The 14,340-nt window shown below is 40.6% G+C and overlaps 1 protein-coding gene across 17 annotated transcripts in view; it reads right to left on the bottom strand.

The window, feature by feature from the left end:
* The window catches only part of MYO6 (myosin VI), a 153,738-nt gene that overhangs the window by 78,769 nt on the left and 60,629 nt on the right, over window positions 1-14,340 (bottom strand). For all 17 annotated transcript variants that reach the window (XR_011522518.1, XR_011522516.1, XR_011522517.1 and 14 more), the window contains 2 exons: window positions 9,765-9,907; window positions 4,479-4,548 (listed from right to left, as the gene is read on the bottom strand). Coding sequence is in view for 12 of the 17 variants with exons in the window: in XM_070558977.1 (XP_070415078.1) it covers window positions 4,479-4,548; window positions 9,765-9,881 (187 nt within the window). In the remaining 5 variants the exon portion in view is untranslated. The remainder of the gene's footprint in view (window positions 1-4,478; window positions 4,549-9,764; window positions 9,908-14,340) is intronic.

Below are 14,340 nucleotides of genomic sequence, written 5' to 3'. Positions count from 1 at the left end.
CACCGAAGCGGAACGTGCGAACTTAACCACTGTGCCACTGGGCTGCCCCACCCCCAACAGTGATATTTTTAAACAATGAATTTCCAACCAGGTGAGTACATCTAGTGAGTACCAGGTAAGTACATTTTGATGAAGATTGGTTAAAAAGTCAAGCAGCATTCAAATGGGAAGAAAGTACCACTTTAGACAGTGATCTTTACACACTTTTGACACAACAAAGTGATGACACTAATCCAGTCCAACTCTCAATTTCATAGAAAAAAACACAAAAGATAAAATTTTACCATAGGAAGGGACCATGAGATCATTCAGTCAGTGCCTCACAACTGATATGATGAATCCAGACTGCTCAGCACATTAATTTAGCTAAAATAAAGCCCTAAAGAAATATCTCTCCTCCTGAAAACACATTAGAGGGTCTCCACCAACTACCAAAGTCTATATTCAAGTCTGATATTCAAGGCCCTTATTAAACCTGCATTCAGCTGACTTCTTCATATAGTTTTGCACAACTCGCTTTAGTATGGTCTAAACTTTCAGGCAGCCTAAACTATTTATTAAACCTAAATTATCATTCACGCATTTGCGTCTGCCTCTACATCTCCAGTGTCAAAAATCTACCTATCCTTTAAGGTCGGCTCACAGATTACCTCATAGGTGATGCTTCCTCATTCTCACTACCACCACCACCACAAGTTTCTTCTTAGTACGTTCTTTACAGAGCCTACCCAGACTGCCAGTATTGTGATTATAATTTCATATATCTGGTTTTGGCTACTAAGCCAGATCCTTGAGGGCAGGACCCTCCCTGACTCATTTGCTTGATCCCTCACTGAAGTTGTGAATGTACACACCTATACCATATGTATGTCTAACAAACAGTTCAACACCTAACCAACTCTGTCAGACAAGAGCCCCTGACTTTACCAATCTCAACAAGGACTGCCCATGCTTCTACACTCATATAACGCAGCCAGTTCACTTTCCAAGGACACCCACCTCACTGTTTTCCAATGCCACTTACAGCAGAATAAAACAGAGTAAGAAGTGGGTGGAGCATCCCAAAAGTTGAATGGCAGCTTTCCTTTGAACTGAGGAAAGATGTGGCGAAGGCAGGCAGCAGAGGGGTATCTAGCTTGGGCTTTGGGTCACCAATCTTTCTACATCCCTGGCTCTCCTTCCACCCTCATCTCCCAGGAGCCTGGTCTACATGCTGCCTTTTCTTATCCAAAGTACAATGCTGAACCACTCCTTCATCTCTCTCTGTCCTCTGAACTACCTGGTTGTATGATACTCTCTGCTTCCTTTAAGTAAGATTCCTAATCCCACGATACAGCTCCCCCGGAAAAGCGAATCATACAAACCTATACGGACGTGTGAATAACTGCTTGCTGTCATTTCTCTACCTCCTTCCACACTCACCACCTGCCTTCTCAGGGATATACATTAATGAAACCAAATACATCCCTAACTGGTGAAATATCTGCCAGTGACAATAAGAATTCGGACAGGAGGCTCTTCCTCTTAAATTGTGCTACTCAGCCTGTCCCATTTTCATGAAGATATGGAAAGGGAAAGAGAGAGAGGAGAATATTTATGACTCTCAGTTTGCCAGAATGGGAAACGGTGTATCCCAATGGCCTACACATTCCTAAAGGTATGACCTAGGGATGCTCCTGAGGGTCTCAGAAATAACTCCCAGCTCCAGCCACCTCCCTCCTACGCTCCTCTCCTAGTAGCCAGCTCTAAGACTACTTACCATGCATTCCTTCATGTGAAGTGTCTGCCTTTTATTCACAGATTTAACTATACTCAATATTAAAATTATAAAAACAAGATAAATAATAGAAGAATAAACACATTTGTGTCTTTATAAACTACTTAAGTAGCATTTTGGTGTAATAAATGCATATCAAACATACTAAAAGTTTCTAATGAAGAGTGGGTATGACTTCATTATTAAATTTAGGGAGCTCTCTGCTGGGAGTTATCTGAGTGTTTAAGACCATGCTCAGCCACTACAGTTCTAGTTCACCGAAGGACAAAGAGGAGCCCACAAACAACGTGACACAGCAGAAGGCAGTCAGCTCTTCAATTACAGTGTTGGAGAAGTCAGCCCATTACTGAAAAAGAGACAGAACTAGGCAACTTTTGGGATTTTCTCCAATATTGTAGTCTATACTTCATTATCCTCAACTTCTAAAGGTGATAATTCATGAAAAATAAAATATGCTGTGTAAGTAACAGTAGCTTAAAATTAGCACAAAAAAATGCTGGTACTTTAACTACCGACTTCAAATCCTTGAATTTTTTTCCTATTCTGGTATTAATACCCAAGAGTCAAGTAAAGAGGCAAAATTAACATTTATAATCTCCACATATAAAACCTTTCGCATAGAAAACCTAGAGCTACAAATAGGTTTGCTCTATTTTTTAGGAAACCATCAAAACAGCTCATGTCTCTGTTTCGAGAGAACCTTTATCACAGAGTTCTGAACGCTCTATGGACATCAGGCTTTAGTCATCACATGAGTACCATGATATAGAGAAGGAGAAGGGATTTCAAAAGATGCCTGTGAGACCCTAAGAAACAAGGCCAGTGAGTCATCCGGCAGGTGACAGTGGTACAGTGGGAAGCCTCAGGCAAAAGAACTAGTAAGTGATGGAACCCCCTTTAGCTGGAAAACCTACATTCTAAACTCAACAACCAAAACTGTGTTAATGACGTAGTTTCAGAAAAGAGACTTCAAGTAGGGCTGGGCTACTGTATGATGAGGACAGTGAACATCCACGCGTTGACACTGCTGCTGTCTGGCCTCACCAAAGAAAACACCCGCAAGAGGCAGTGATTCCACACTGAGGCAGGAAAATTAAAATGATGGACAAGCGCATCAAGATGCAATAACCAGGGGGAGAATGTTTTAAAATATTAATTTAAGAAATGGATTAAAAATAATTTTAAATCATTTATTATGTTTAGCTACATATAGATACATACACCAAAAATGTTGTTTTAGTATATGGAAAGGATTAATTCCCAGTTCGGAATACCCCAACAAGATTTTTTTCTTTTTTTTTTAAAGATTAGCACCTGAGCTAACAACTATTACCAATCTTTTTTTTTTTCCTTTCTGCTTTTTCTCACCAAATCCCTCCAGTACACAGCTGTATATTTTAATTTGGGGTCCTTCTAGTGGTGGCACATGGGATGCTGGCATGGCCTGATGAGCAGTGCCATGTCTGCGCCCAGGATCCAAACCAGCGAAACCCTGGGCCACAGCAGTGGAGTGCGCAGACTTAACCACTCAGCCACGGGGCCGGCCCCCAGCAAGTTTTAACAGAAAAGAACTATCTTACTTATTTTGCATATGATAGAATCTCATTCCTATGTTTTTTGCTTTTTTTTAAACCTTTGTTCTGATTACTGTTCAGAAAAATATTATCCCATCAGACAAATTCTCCAGCAATTCTGGAAAGGAATTTCTCAATCTCTTACACCTATTAATAACAGCTACCATTTATTGAGAGAGGGTTATGGCAAGCATTTTAAATAAATCATCTCTAATCATGTAACATACACATTACTCCCATTTTACAGATCAGAAGCCCAAAGAGGAAAGACAAATTGCCCACAGGCACACAGCTTCCTAACAGCACAGTCAGAACCTGAATTCAGGCTCTCCCTCAGTCCACAGCTCTCCCATTACTCCACTATTTCATACTGTCCCCATTTACCTATGGGCATCTTATAGGCTTACTCAAATATGTACTCCAGAGAAAATCAACAAGGACAAATATGTTGTTTTCTCTTACCTTTTTTCTTTAAAAGGAGAGTTTTTAACATCAGATACCTTCAGAGAAATGGACATGATTCTTAACTATTGCCAAATAAATAAGGAAATATGATTACCGCTCAATATTGAAATGTGAGAACATGGCCTGTTCACTGGATAAAGTTTTTTTATGCTAAAATAGTTATAAGTCAAATTAATACTGCACTTTAATACCATGTTCAAAAATCAATTTTCAATTAGTACTTATTAACAGAGTAGGTTTTTTAATGTTTGCTCCCTTCAACAGTGAGATTAAATGGCTCCTCTTGACTCAACTTCCAAATTACTGAACCATATACTACTACTGTAAAAACACCTGATTCTAGATGAGATTCAAAATAACTCTTTCAAAACTGTTAGCAAGAGATCTTTAGTTCAGGCTTCATAGCAAATTAGTATAATCCCCACCTTTACACAGCTGAGATAACACTAAAAGGACTTCTGAGAGAATCCTTTGCCAAAGAGCAAACGTGAGACAGTAACGAGCACGGGACTTCCGAGCCCTCCGCTCCCGGGAAACTTCAAGGCAAAAGGCTGCACTTCCTCTGACCCAGTACAGCGCATCTAGTAACGTAACCACTAATTTATTTTTTGAGGAACCATTTCCCTTTCTGTGGGAGATCTGTTTTTTAACCTGATACTCACAGTTATCTTCCACATCTTTTTTACTGTCCTCTTCTGCAGGGAACACTTGGTTTATGAGAGCCAAAAATGTCTAACAAGCAAAACAAAAGCTCATTAAACTAGAGGCTTATAAATAGTAAGGAAAATAAAGGAGCCTAATTGGTTGCATACACTATAGTAATGGCACAATATGCTCTTCATTAAAATATAATATAAGATCTTGTTATTTAACTGACAAGTCAGTAACCCAAAAATAGGATAATAATTTTACTCAAATATATTATTCACTATTATCATGAACATGAAATCAATAACAGAAATCAATAAAAAACATTATATGCTCTAACTCCCAGAATGGGACAAAAACAAGAAGTATATTAAACTTACATAGGTATACTATTTAACAACTTTTTAAAAAATATAAATTTTAATGCTTTATACATACAGCAATTTTACTGTTTTAAAAAAGGCAAAAGTAACATTCAATCAATCAGATATACCAACAGAAAAGACCATTATTTAATTATTGCTACTGTTTGAGTAAAACATATTAGATACAAATTCCTGTACAGAAATATCAACAGTATCCAAAACCACTTGGTCCATAAAATAACAGGCATCCATGACTAAGTTTGCCTTTATTATATCACTTAAATGCATGGTAGAAACTCTAGAATTAAGATAGAATCTTGTAAGAGAGAAGAAATGATATCAAATTATATTTAAAGAGAATTAAATTTTATCCATGTCATTCTAACAGTTATCTATAAATGTATATTTCCCAAACAATTACAAAAACACTCATGGTTGAAGTTTCCATGAATATAAAAAAAAACCTCTACGGAAAACTTGTTCAATTATTGTAAAATACTATTTGTAGGTCCATATATATCTATATATGCAAGAGTATAACGCAAGCCTGCTGCTATGGCTTACAGGATAAAATCCAGGCTGCTGGCACCCCCCAATTCAAAGTTGTACCCAATGGAGAAAACAGGCCCTAAAAATTCTGGAAGTTAATTATTTGGAACACAGTACACATGTTCTTAATGTTACAAACATGGAAAGGTTTAGAGGACAGATTACAAAATCGGAATGAATCCATAATGTACATTAAGTATATTAAGTATATTGGTAACATAAACCAATCCATAATTTATAACAATGATTTGATAGAGAAATGCATTCAGAAATAACTGCTGATGTCACAGACTAGATGCCCACTTCAAAGCCGTGACAACGGCGGTAAGGACTCCCCAGACTCCAGGGGCTGGTGCCTTGGTGAGAGCCATGTGAAATAAAAGAGGCTCCGGAGGTCAGAAAAAGAGGGAGAGGTAGACAACAAAGACTTCCTAGAAAGGGAAGGATACGAGCTGCGCTGCAAGGCCAGTACTGAGGCCTTAAGACAGTTTCTCTCCCTCCTTCTTCACCTCCCAAATTATCACCTGCCCTCATCTTCTCTACTTTACCGCCTGCTTAATGAGAAAGAGAAAATTTGTTTAAGGCAACTCTTTCTCTTCAAGGAATGAGGCTTCTTCTCTTCTCAAAAGAAGACTACATAACAAGCACACACTGACCACCCGCAGTGAGCATCCACCACACATCACAAGCTCACGCTGATCACCCGCAGTGAGCATCCACCACACGTCCGTCAGCCACAGCACATGCTGACCACCCACAGTGAGCATCCACCACACGTCAGCCACAGCACACGCTGACCACCCACAGTGAGCATCCACCACACGTCAGCCACAGCACACGCTGACCACCCGCAGTGAGCATCCACCACACGTCAGCCACAGCACACGCTGACCACCTGCAGTGAGCATCCACCACACGTCAGCCACAGCACACGCTGACCACCCACAGTGAGCATCCACCACATGTCAAGCTCAGGCTGATCACCCGCAGTGAGCATCCACCACATGTCACAAGCTCACGCTGACCACCCGCAGTGAGCATCCACCACATGTCACAAGCACACGCTGACCACCCACAGTGAGCATCCACCACACGTCAGCCACAGCACACGCTGACCACCCACAGTGAGCATCCACCACACGTCACAAGCACACGCTGACCACCAACAGTGATCATCTACCACACGTCAGGCACAGCACACGCTGACCACCCGCAGTGAGCATCCACCACACGTCAGGCACAGCACACGCTGACCACCCACAGTGAGCATCCACCATACGTCAGGCACAGCACATCAAGCTCCAATGACAAAATGGACAAATAAAACAGTCCTTGCATTTGAGAAGATTATGGCCTAGTCAGCAGCAGGAGAGAAATGAAAACAAGTATCTCCAGTAAAGCATTTCAGAAGACTAAGAATTTCCACCCCCATCGAAGGAAGGAGTCATGAGCAGTACATTCTATAGCCTGGGAGGAGGAGGGAGAGATTGGGTATCTGTGGAAAAACTTCATCAAGAAGAGACCTCAATCAGAGTCTTGAGAGAGAAAGATTTGCTAAGCAAAGGGCTATGGAGAGTGGATCCCAGGCAAAAGGAGTGCTGTGAGCAAGGACACAGAGCCCCCGCCACGACCTGATGTCACCTGACGGTGAGGGCTTGATACACATCAGAAGGGAAGGATGGAAGAGGAGGAGAAACAGACAAGAACAAGCACCGGCAAGAGTATGAGGGGAAGAATGCCAGGTGACGAAAGACAAGTAAAGCAGACGGGGACGAGAAAATGTACACCCTTATGTGCCTTATTTAGGGCTTAAGCCTGAAGGCCAGTCTGCTGCAAATATGAAGATGAAATCAATTTGGAGGTTCATGACAGCATTTTTAGCAAAACAAAAAATATTAGAAAATATCCAAATGCATAGCATGTAGTAAAGATGTTTCATTTGACTAATTCTGTTTCATTTATGAGTATATACATGCACACAATACACATACTTGTTGACAAGTAAAATCTATTTCTTATAAATACACACATGTACACATGTACAATAAACATAACTAATGCAGTGTAAAATCTACTTCTTACTATACGTCACAATCTAAAAACGTGCAAAGCCCCTGCTGCCATCAAAGGCACGTTTCTCCTCAGAGCTAATCGCTGCTCTTCCGACCTCCCCTGCGTCCGCACACAGGTCTCACGCACCATCGCCTTAGGCATGGAACTCCTGAATATATAAAAGCTGGGGATCTCTAGACGACGAATTATCAAGACTGCTTCTCTTATGGATCTTTTTAATCATATGGTTATTATGACACTACAATTTATTAAGACCTCGATCAGAAAGTGGAGGAAAAATTAAGATTAAAAGCAATCCCTGAGAATTTAACTCTCAAAAAAAGATATTTGTGAAAAGAATTTTAGTTTACAGAATTATCTACAAATCCATAAAATTTTCATGACTTCAAAATTTAAATTTTAAGAGTTTTTATTGGTTCTATGTGTGTACCTGATTAATACTAAGGCGGCACAGTTGACAGCACACCAAAATATTTAAAATATTAAAAAGTATAGACCTATAAATCAAGTTTCTTCCATGCTTGAACTGAATTATTTTGTTAACTGCGGAGACAACCAAATATACCTAGGAAATATACTTTTAATTTCATTTTGGCCCTTTGATTTACTCCACTTATAAAGTATGTTAAACAAAAATGAAAAAAGACTTTGAAGGAGTTTAGAGCACGTCATCCCAAAATATGCTCCTTTGGCAGGTTGACTATTTTGAGTTAAAGGCACCTGAGAAACAGCAGCTGCCAGAAGGGCCCTCCGCCCCTCCCTCCTTTGTGTATCGGAAAGCAGGAGATGGAAGTCACATGTGAAAGGTGCCCTCCTGTACCGGAAGGAAGGAAGGAAGACTATCTCATCACCGAGATGGGGAGTGGAGGCTGAGGAATCCACACACCAACCTCGTTAAACCAACCCCTCTCTTCCTGCTCATTTCCCCACTGCCCCTAGCCTGAACCCCTTTGTTTTACCAATTCTTCACAAATGTAGTGTTTCTTTGTCTAAAAATATAAAAGATTTCTGCTTTGGTCACTTCTTCGGGTCTTCACTCTCTTGTGAAGGCTCCCATGTACAACTAAAAATTTAATAAAACTTGTATGCTTTTCTACTGTAATCTGTCTTATGTCAGTTTGTTTCTTAGGCCCAGCTGGAGACCCAAAAGGGTAAGGTAACATTTTTCCTCCCCTACAACTTCAAATACATAAAAATAATTAAGCTTACTTTTTTTAATTCATTTTTTAACATGTACTGCATTGCAAGTACAAATAGGTACTTGTTAATAAGGCACTTTGTTAATAAGGTACTTTGCCTTTTCTTTCCTGAGGGTATCTTTAATTGGCCTCCTCTAACACGGTACATTATATATTATGCATTTAGGTTCCTGGGTTGTTTACAGTAACAGAATAGCCTTCTCTGTGAAAAGGCCTCCTGAGAGATCCACCTTGTTTTTCTAAGGTTCCCAGAAGGATGGCAGTCACATGGCATGAGTTAACCATGTATCAGCAGAATATAAATTATTCATGAACACTAGGAGAGTCTAAAGGAAACAGAAATGACACCAACAAATTTAATTTAGTCAGAAAATCTGTTTAACAGGAATATTTATTCAATTGAAACTTGCGAAGCTGTCCCACAAAAACGGACCCTACAGTTCCCATGAAGACAAAGAAACTCCAGGTGACTTTTTCCCCAAACTCCCATTTTGTAATACTGTCTCGTCTATGCCTAAGCATAAAAGGAAACAGATACCACATGTACAGAATTAAAATATGCTTTTATGTTTTAAAAACCATCATTATAACAAAAATAATAACAGACGGGTTATGCTTAAAACTTACGTATCTTTACTTAATAGAGAATATTTCCAATATATACTCTAATCCTATGCTAATAAATTTAAGTAAATAAAAAGCTTAAAAAAATTATCTAGAAGCTAAAGCAAAATTTGATAGCATAATCCCATCCACTCCTCATATTCTTACTTTGTAGCATGTTGAGTACATTACAGGTATCCTAGTAACTTTACTAATATCCTATAAGGAATAAAAATGTTGTTATTGTTTGTATTTTACCATATAGCTTTTCCTCTTAAGAATGTAATACTGAAAGGCTCACTAAATTTCTGCTTGATTTTATCATAGGACACCATTTTTTCCCTAGGGTATGTACTTCTGATTTAATCAAACAATAACCCAGTAGAAAACTAAGATTCACTTACTAGAAAATGGCTTTCCCTTATACTGTGCCAGGAATATCTACTTTATTATGAAGGAAGACATCGATAGAAAAAAAAATCAAATTTTGAAAAATTTCTGAGAAACTCACCTTGCCGTTTTGGTTCAAGGGTTCAATTGTTAAGCTGTCAGGGCCAATATCCACAATATTGCCCATCTGAAATCCATCTGTAGGGTGTGGAGCCCAAACGGGCTTTCCATCCTCCATTTTTGAAAGGAGTTATCCACTATCTCCTGTTCCAAAGGAACAAATAAAGCAACATGAATAACTCTGGAAATAAGAAACAACTTTTTTAAAAAGTTAACATGTAAATCACAACTCACATCTACCCACCACAGGTATTCTCCACCCCACCCCCATCTCACTGCACCCTGCCACCTTTATCCACCCTTAGACAAGGACCAAGCAGAGGTGCTCCACCCTCAGCTAACACTTGCTCTGCCACTGCCAACCTTCAGTTGTAAAAACAGTCAAGAAGCACAGTTTGAGCAGTAGAAACAGAAACGCTCACAGTTTGTACGTGTTGTCCCAGTGTAATTTATAACAGCACTCCCTTTTACTACCTAAAGTATTTGGTTTGCACAATAAATTAAACAGACAACCTAGGAGAATAGATGTTACTGTGTGGACCTGGCTAAGAGTTGAACAGTAAGTCATTTTAGACCTGAGGGGATAAAAGTGAGAAATGTGAGAGATTACTTCCTCTGGGAAAAGTTCCCTGACAATCTGAGACCACAGGGATGCCTCACTCACGTGCTCCCGATACTCATTCTCACAAAACCACTTAGCATACTGTTTTTGTTGTTTTCTTACTTTTTTTACTGAGGTAAAACTCATGTATGGTGAAATGTACAAATGCTAAGTAGACAAGCTGATGAGGTTCAACAAACGGATATACCCATTTAACTAACACCCCAATCAATATATAGAACATTTCCATCATCCAGAAAGTTCCCTCATGCCTCCTCTGGTCAATCCCTATCCCCCACAGGCATCTACTGTTCTGGTTTCTATCATGATAGATTAGTTTCTGCCTGTAGTTTAACTTTATATAAATGAAATCACAGTATGTATGTTTTTGTGTCTGGCTTCTTTCATTCAACAAAACTTTTTTGATATTCAAGTTGCTGTGTATACGAGCACACTGAATGACTATTCCACAATTGTTTACCTGTAAGTCCTGTTGATGGACATTTGGATTCTTTCCGGGTTTTGCCTACTGTGAATTCTAATCTAATTTTTCAAGTGTTCCTATAAAGCTTCTTCCATGCTTGGCATTCTCAGATTTAACACTTACAATTCTGTCTATGGAGAATATCTCAAAGGGTCCACGACATGTAAAACATTCAGTTCTAACGAAGGTGTATGCTATGAGACCATGGTAACAGTGAACCAGCTGGTGAGTGACCCCAGATGTTCTAGTTTCAGCATCTCAGTGAGAACTTATTTTTTACTACATATGTGCACTTAAAGAGGAGTTGACACATGCGCCATAACTCATCTCTTGTGTGACATTCTCAGGTCCGGGGTTCCCCATGTGCACGCTCTCAGATCTAGTCTCTCATGAAAGTCAAGGATGTTTAATATACAGTTCAATCAAGTTTAGCATTCTTTCAATCAAAAGCCCAGTACTGGCATGTTTGCAATGACTTGTTGGTTAATGTCTTCCGTGCACTGGCTACGCAGTGGGATTTGCTTTTCCCATCGAGCAAATGCTATTCGGTTTGAGTGTTATTCTAAGTTAAGAAATTAAATAAGGATTCTCCACAGAAGTCAATCATACTGCTTCAGACTTACATTACCACACCTACATCTACACATTTTGCCTAGATAATCATATCTATTCTCGTGGCTGTAAATACCATCTGTATGTGAGGGATGCCTAAATTATTTCTCCAGGCCAGAACCCCGCTGAGTTCCCAGATGTTTACTCGCCTCCTGGACAACGCCTCATGGATATATCTAGTAGATGTAACACTGTTGTTGTTATATTCTGACTCTGTTCCACCAGCCCAGCCTGCTCTTCCTCCAGCCCAGCCTGCTCTTCCTCAGATCAGTAAAGGCACCAACAACATCCAGTTCAAATCAAACCTAGAGTCATCCTCAATTCCTCCCGCTCCTTCCAAATCTCTGTCACCTCCCTGACGCTGTCAGCTTGACCTCTGAGAGGTAGCCCAAGTTCTCCACTTCTCTGCATCTCCTCTGCCACCCTAGGGCAAAACCAACACGGCCTTTTACCAGGACTTCTGTAATTAACCTAGCTGCCTACTCCTGCTCTTGCCACTCTGCACAGATCACCAGAAATTCTACTGAAAAGCAAATTTGCTCATGTCATCCCCGTTTCATCAAGGCATGGACTAGTCCTCTCTGTGTCCCCAAGGCCCAGCACAGAGCAGGCAACTCAGCGTTCACCGAGTGAATGAATGAAGTGCTCATGCAGTTTGGGAAGAGTAAAAGGAGACGGCAGACTAGAAAGAGTTGAAAGATCTTCAAACCTAGGCTTGAAACTAAGCTCCACCACTGTGTGACTAGCACTTAAGCAAGTTTCTTAACCTCTCTGATCATTACCTTTATCCTTACTCATAAATGATATTACTTATCTTACAGAATCGCTATGAGAATTAAATGACATAAAACTGAGATTAACATTCTAATGGTACCCAACAGACGCCAGGAACCCCTCTTCTCCTAACATTCCCCATATCCCTTGTTTGAAGCCACCAGTAAATTTCAAGAAAATGGTCTTGTGATAGTTCTAAATACAAAGAGCGATTACAGAATAGTCAGGAGGGATCACTTAGGAATAACTAAGTACCCGGGGGGAAAAAACAGCAAAGCAAAACCCCCAAAGTCAAAAATGGAATGGCAAATTCCCTTGAACTATTCAAACTGCTTTTCCATTTTGAACCCTTTGCTGCAGCTTCCCAGTTAAGATAACAGATCTAAAGGCACATATCTAATGTTGCTCCTTCACCAAACCTTTAAACCCACAATAAAGAGATTCTTTAAAAAGACATCAGTTCACATGGATGAGAAGAACCAAAGAGGAGACAATAGCAAAACATTTGGAAGCTGGAAAGCAAATGGTTGAGAAGCAATTGATTAGCAACCCCGAGAGAGCTAAATCCCAAGTCAGGAACAGGGAAAGATAAAAAACAACCCAGGCCAGCTCTGTGGCCCAGCGGTTAAGTTTGCGCACTCGGCTTTGGCGGCCCAGGGTTTCCTGGTTCAGATCCTGAATGCAGACATGGCACCACTCGTCAGGCCATGCTGAGGCGGCGTCCCACATGCTATAACTAGAAGGACCTGCAACTAAAATACAAAAACTATGCACTGGCGGGGTTTGGGGAGAAAAAAAGCAGGGGGGGAAAAAAAGATTGGCAACAGTTGTTAGCTCGGGTGCCAACCTAAAAAAAAAGCAAAAAACCCAAATTATACCACTGAATCTCAAAAGACACTTCTAAAGCCAAGAGTTAAGAGAGGGGGGTCTAAAATTAAAAAAATTAGGTGAAATTAGGTTGTTTGAAAAAGAGATTTCCTAACACCAACCACACACAGACGCCTTACTGCTGGAAATGCCTCCTCCCCACTCCCACCTCCACCCCCAGGAGAAGCCTAGAGGTTACTCAACGGAGAAGACGGAGGGTCTCTGCAACGAGAAAGGCCGGGAACAGTTAAGGGTGCGCACACAAAAATTACCACATGCTGACAAAAACTCTCTCCTTTTCTTAGCTCTCTTTTTGACTAGGCCTCAACTAGGCCTTCCATGGACATCCTGTCCTTATTGGCCTGCATGGGCCAGTTCTCGCAAGAATCCTGCTAAGCTGGTTTTGAGAAATTCCCCCACCCCTGAAATCTGATCGAGTTCTTCACCCGCTGCCTTTGATGTATGAATCCTTGACCTGCCTTCAACAAGAATCCCCAACCCTTGCTGGTTCCTCCCAGTAATAACTGTGCATCCACCAAGTCCCTCCCTCTGCTCGTGGGCTATTAAGTCCGCAGCTGTCTTTTCTGTATTTGAAGTTGAGCCTGGTCTCTCTGCCCTGTTGTAAAATCCCTTGCTATAGATTGAATGTGTGTGTCTGCTATGGACCAAATTTTGTCCCTCTAGAAAGTCATATGTTGAAGCCATAACCCTCAGTTCTGACTGTATTTGGAGATAGAGCTTTAAGGAATTAATTAAGGTTAAATGAGTTCATAAGGGTGGAGTTCTAATCCAGAAGGACTGGTAGCCTTCTAAAAAGAGGAAGAGACAAATATCTATGCCGCCCCCCGCCCCCACCACCACCACCACACACACACTGAGGAAAGGCCATGTGAGCGCACAGCAAGGCAGCGGCCATGTGAAAGTCAGAGAGCCCTCACCAGAACCCAACCAGGCTGCCACCCTGATCTCGGACTTCCAGCCTCCAGAATGGTGAGAAATAAGTTTCTGTTGTATGGTATTTTGTTACAGCAGCCCAAGCAGACTAATACACCCTGATTGCAACGGTCCCGAATAAAGTCTTCCTCGCCGTTTTAACATGTGTCAGAATAATTTCCCTTTAACGACATTATAGCAGAAATGAAATCTTCACTTGAAAGCATAGAAGATAAAGTTGAGGCAATTCTTCAGAAAGCCAAGAAAAAAGAAAAATAGAAAGGAAGAAGAAGAAAAAGTAAAAGA

Source organism: Equus przewalskii, chromosome 9 (genome assembly GCF_037783145.1).
Source record: "Equus przewalskii isolate Varuska chromosome 9, EquPr2, whole genome shotgun sequence".
Lineage (NCBI taxonomy): Eukaryota > Metazoa > Chordata > Mammalia > Perissodactyla > Equidae > Equus > Equus przewalskii.
This window is presented reverse-complemented; position numbering and strand designations above follow the sequence as displayed.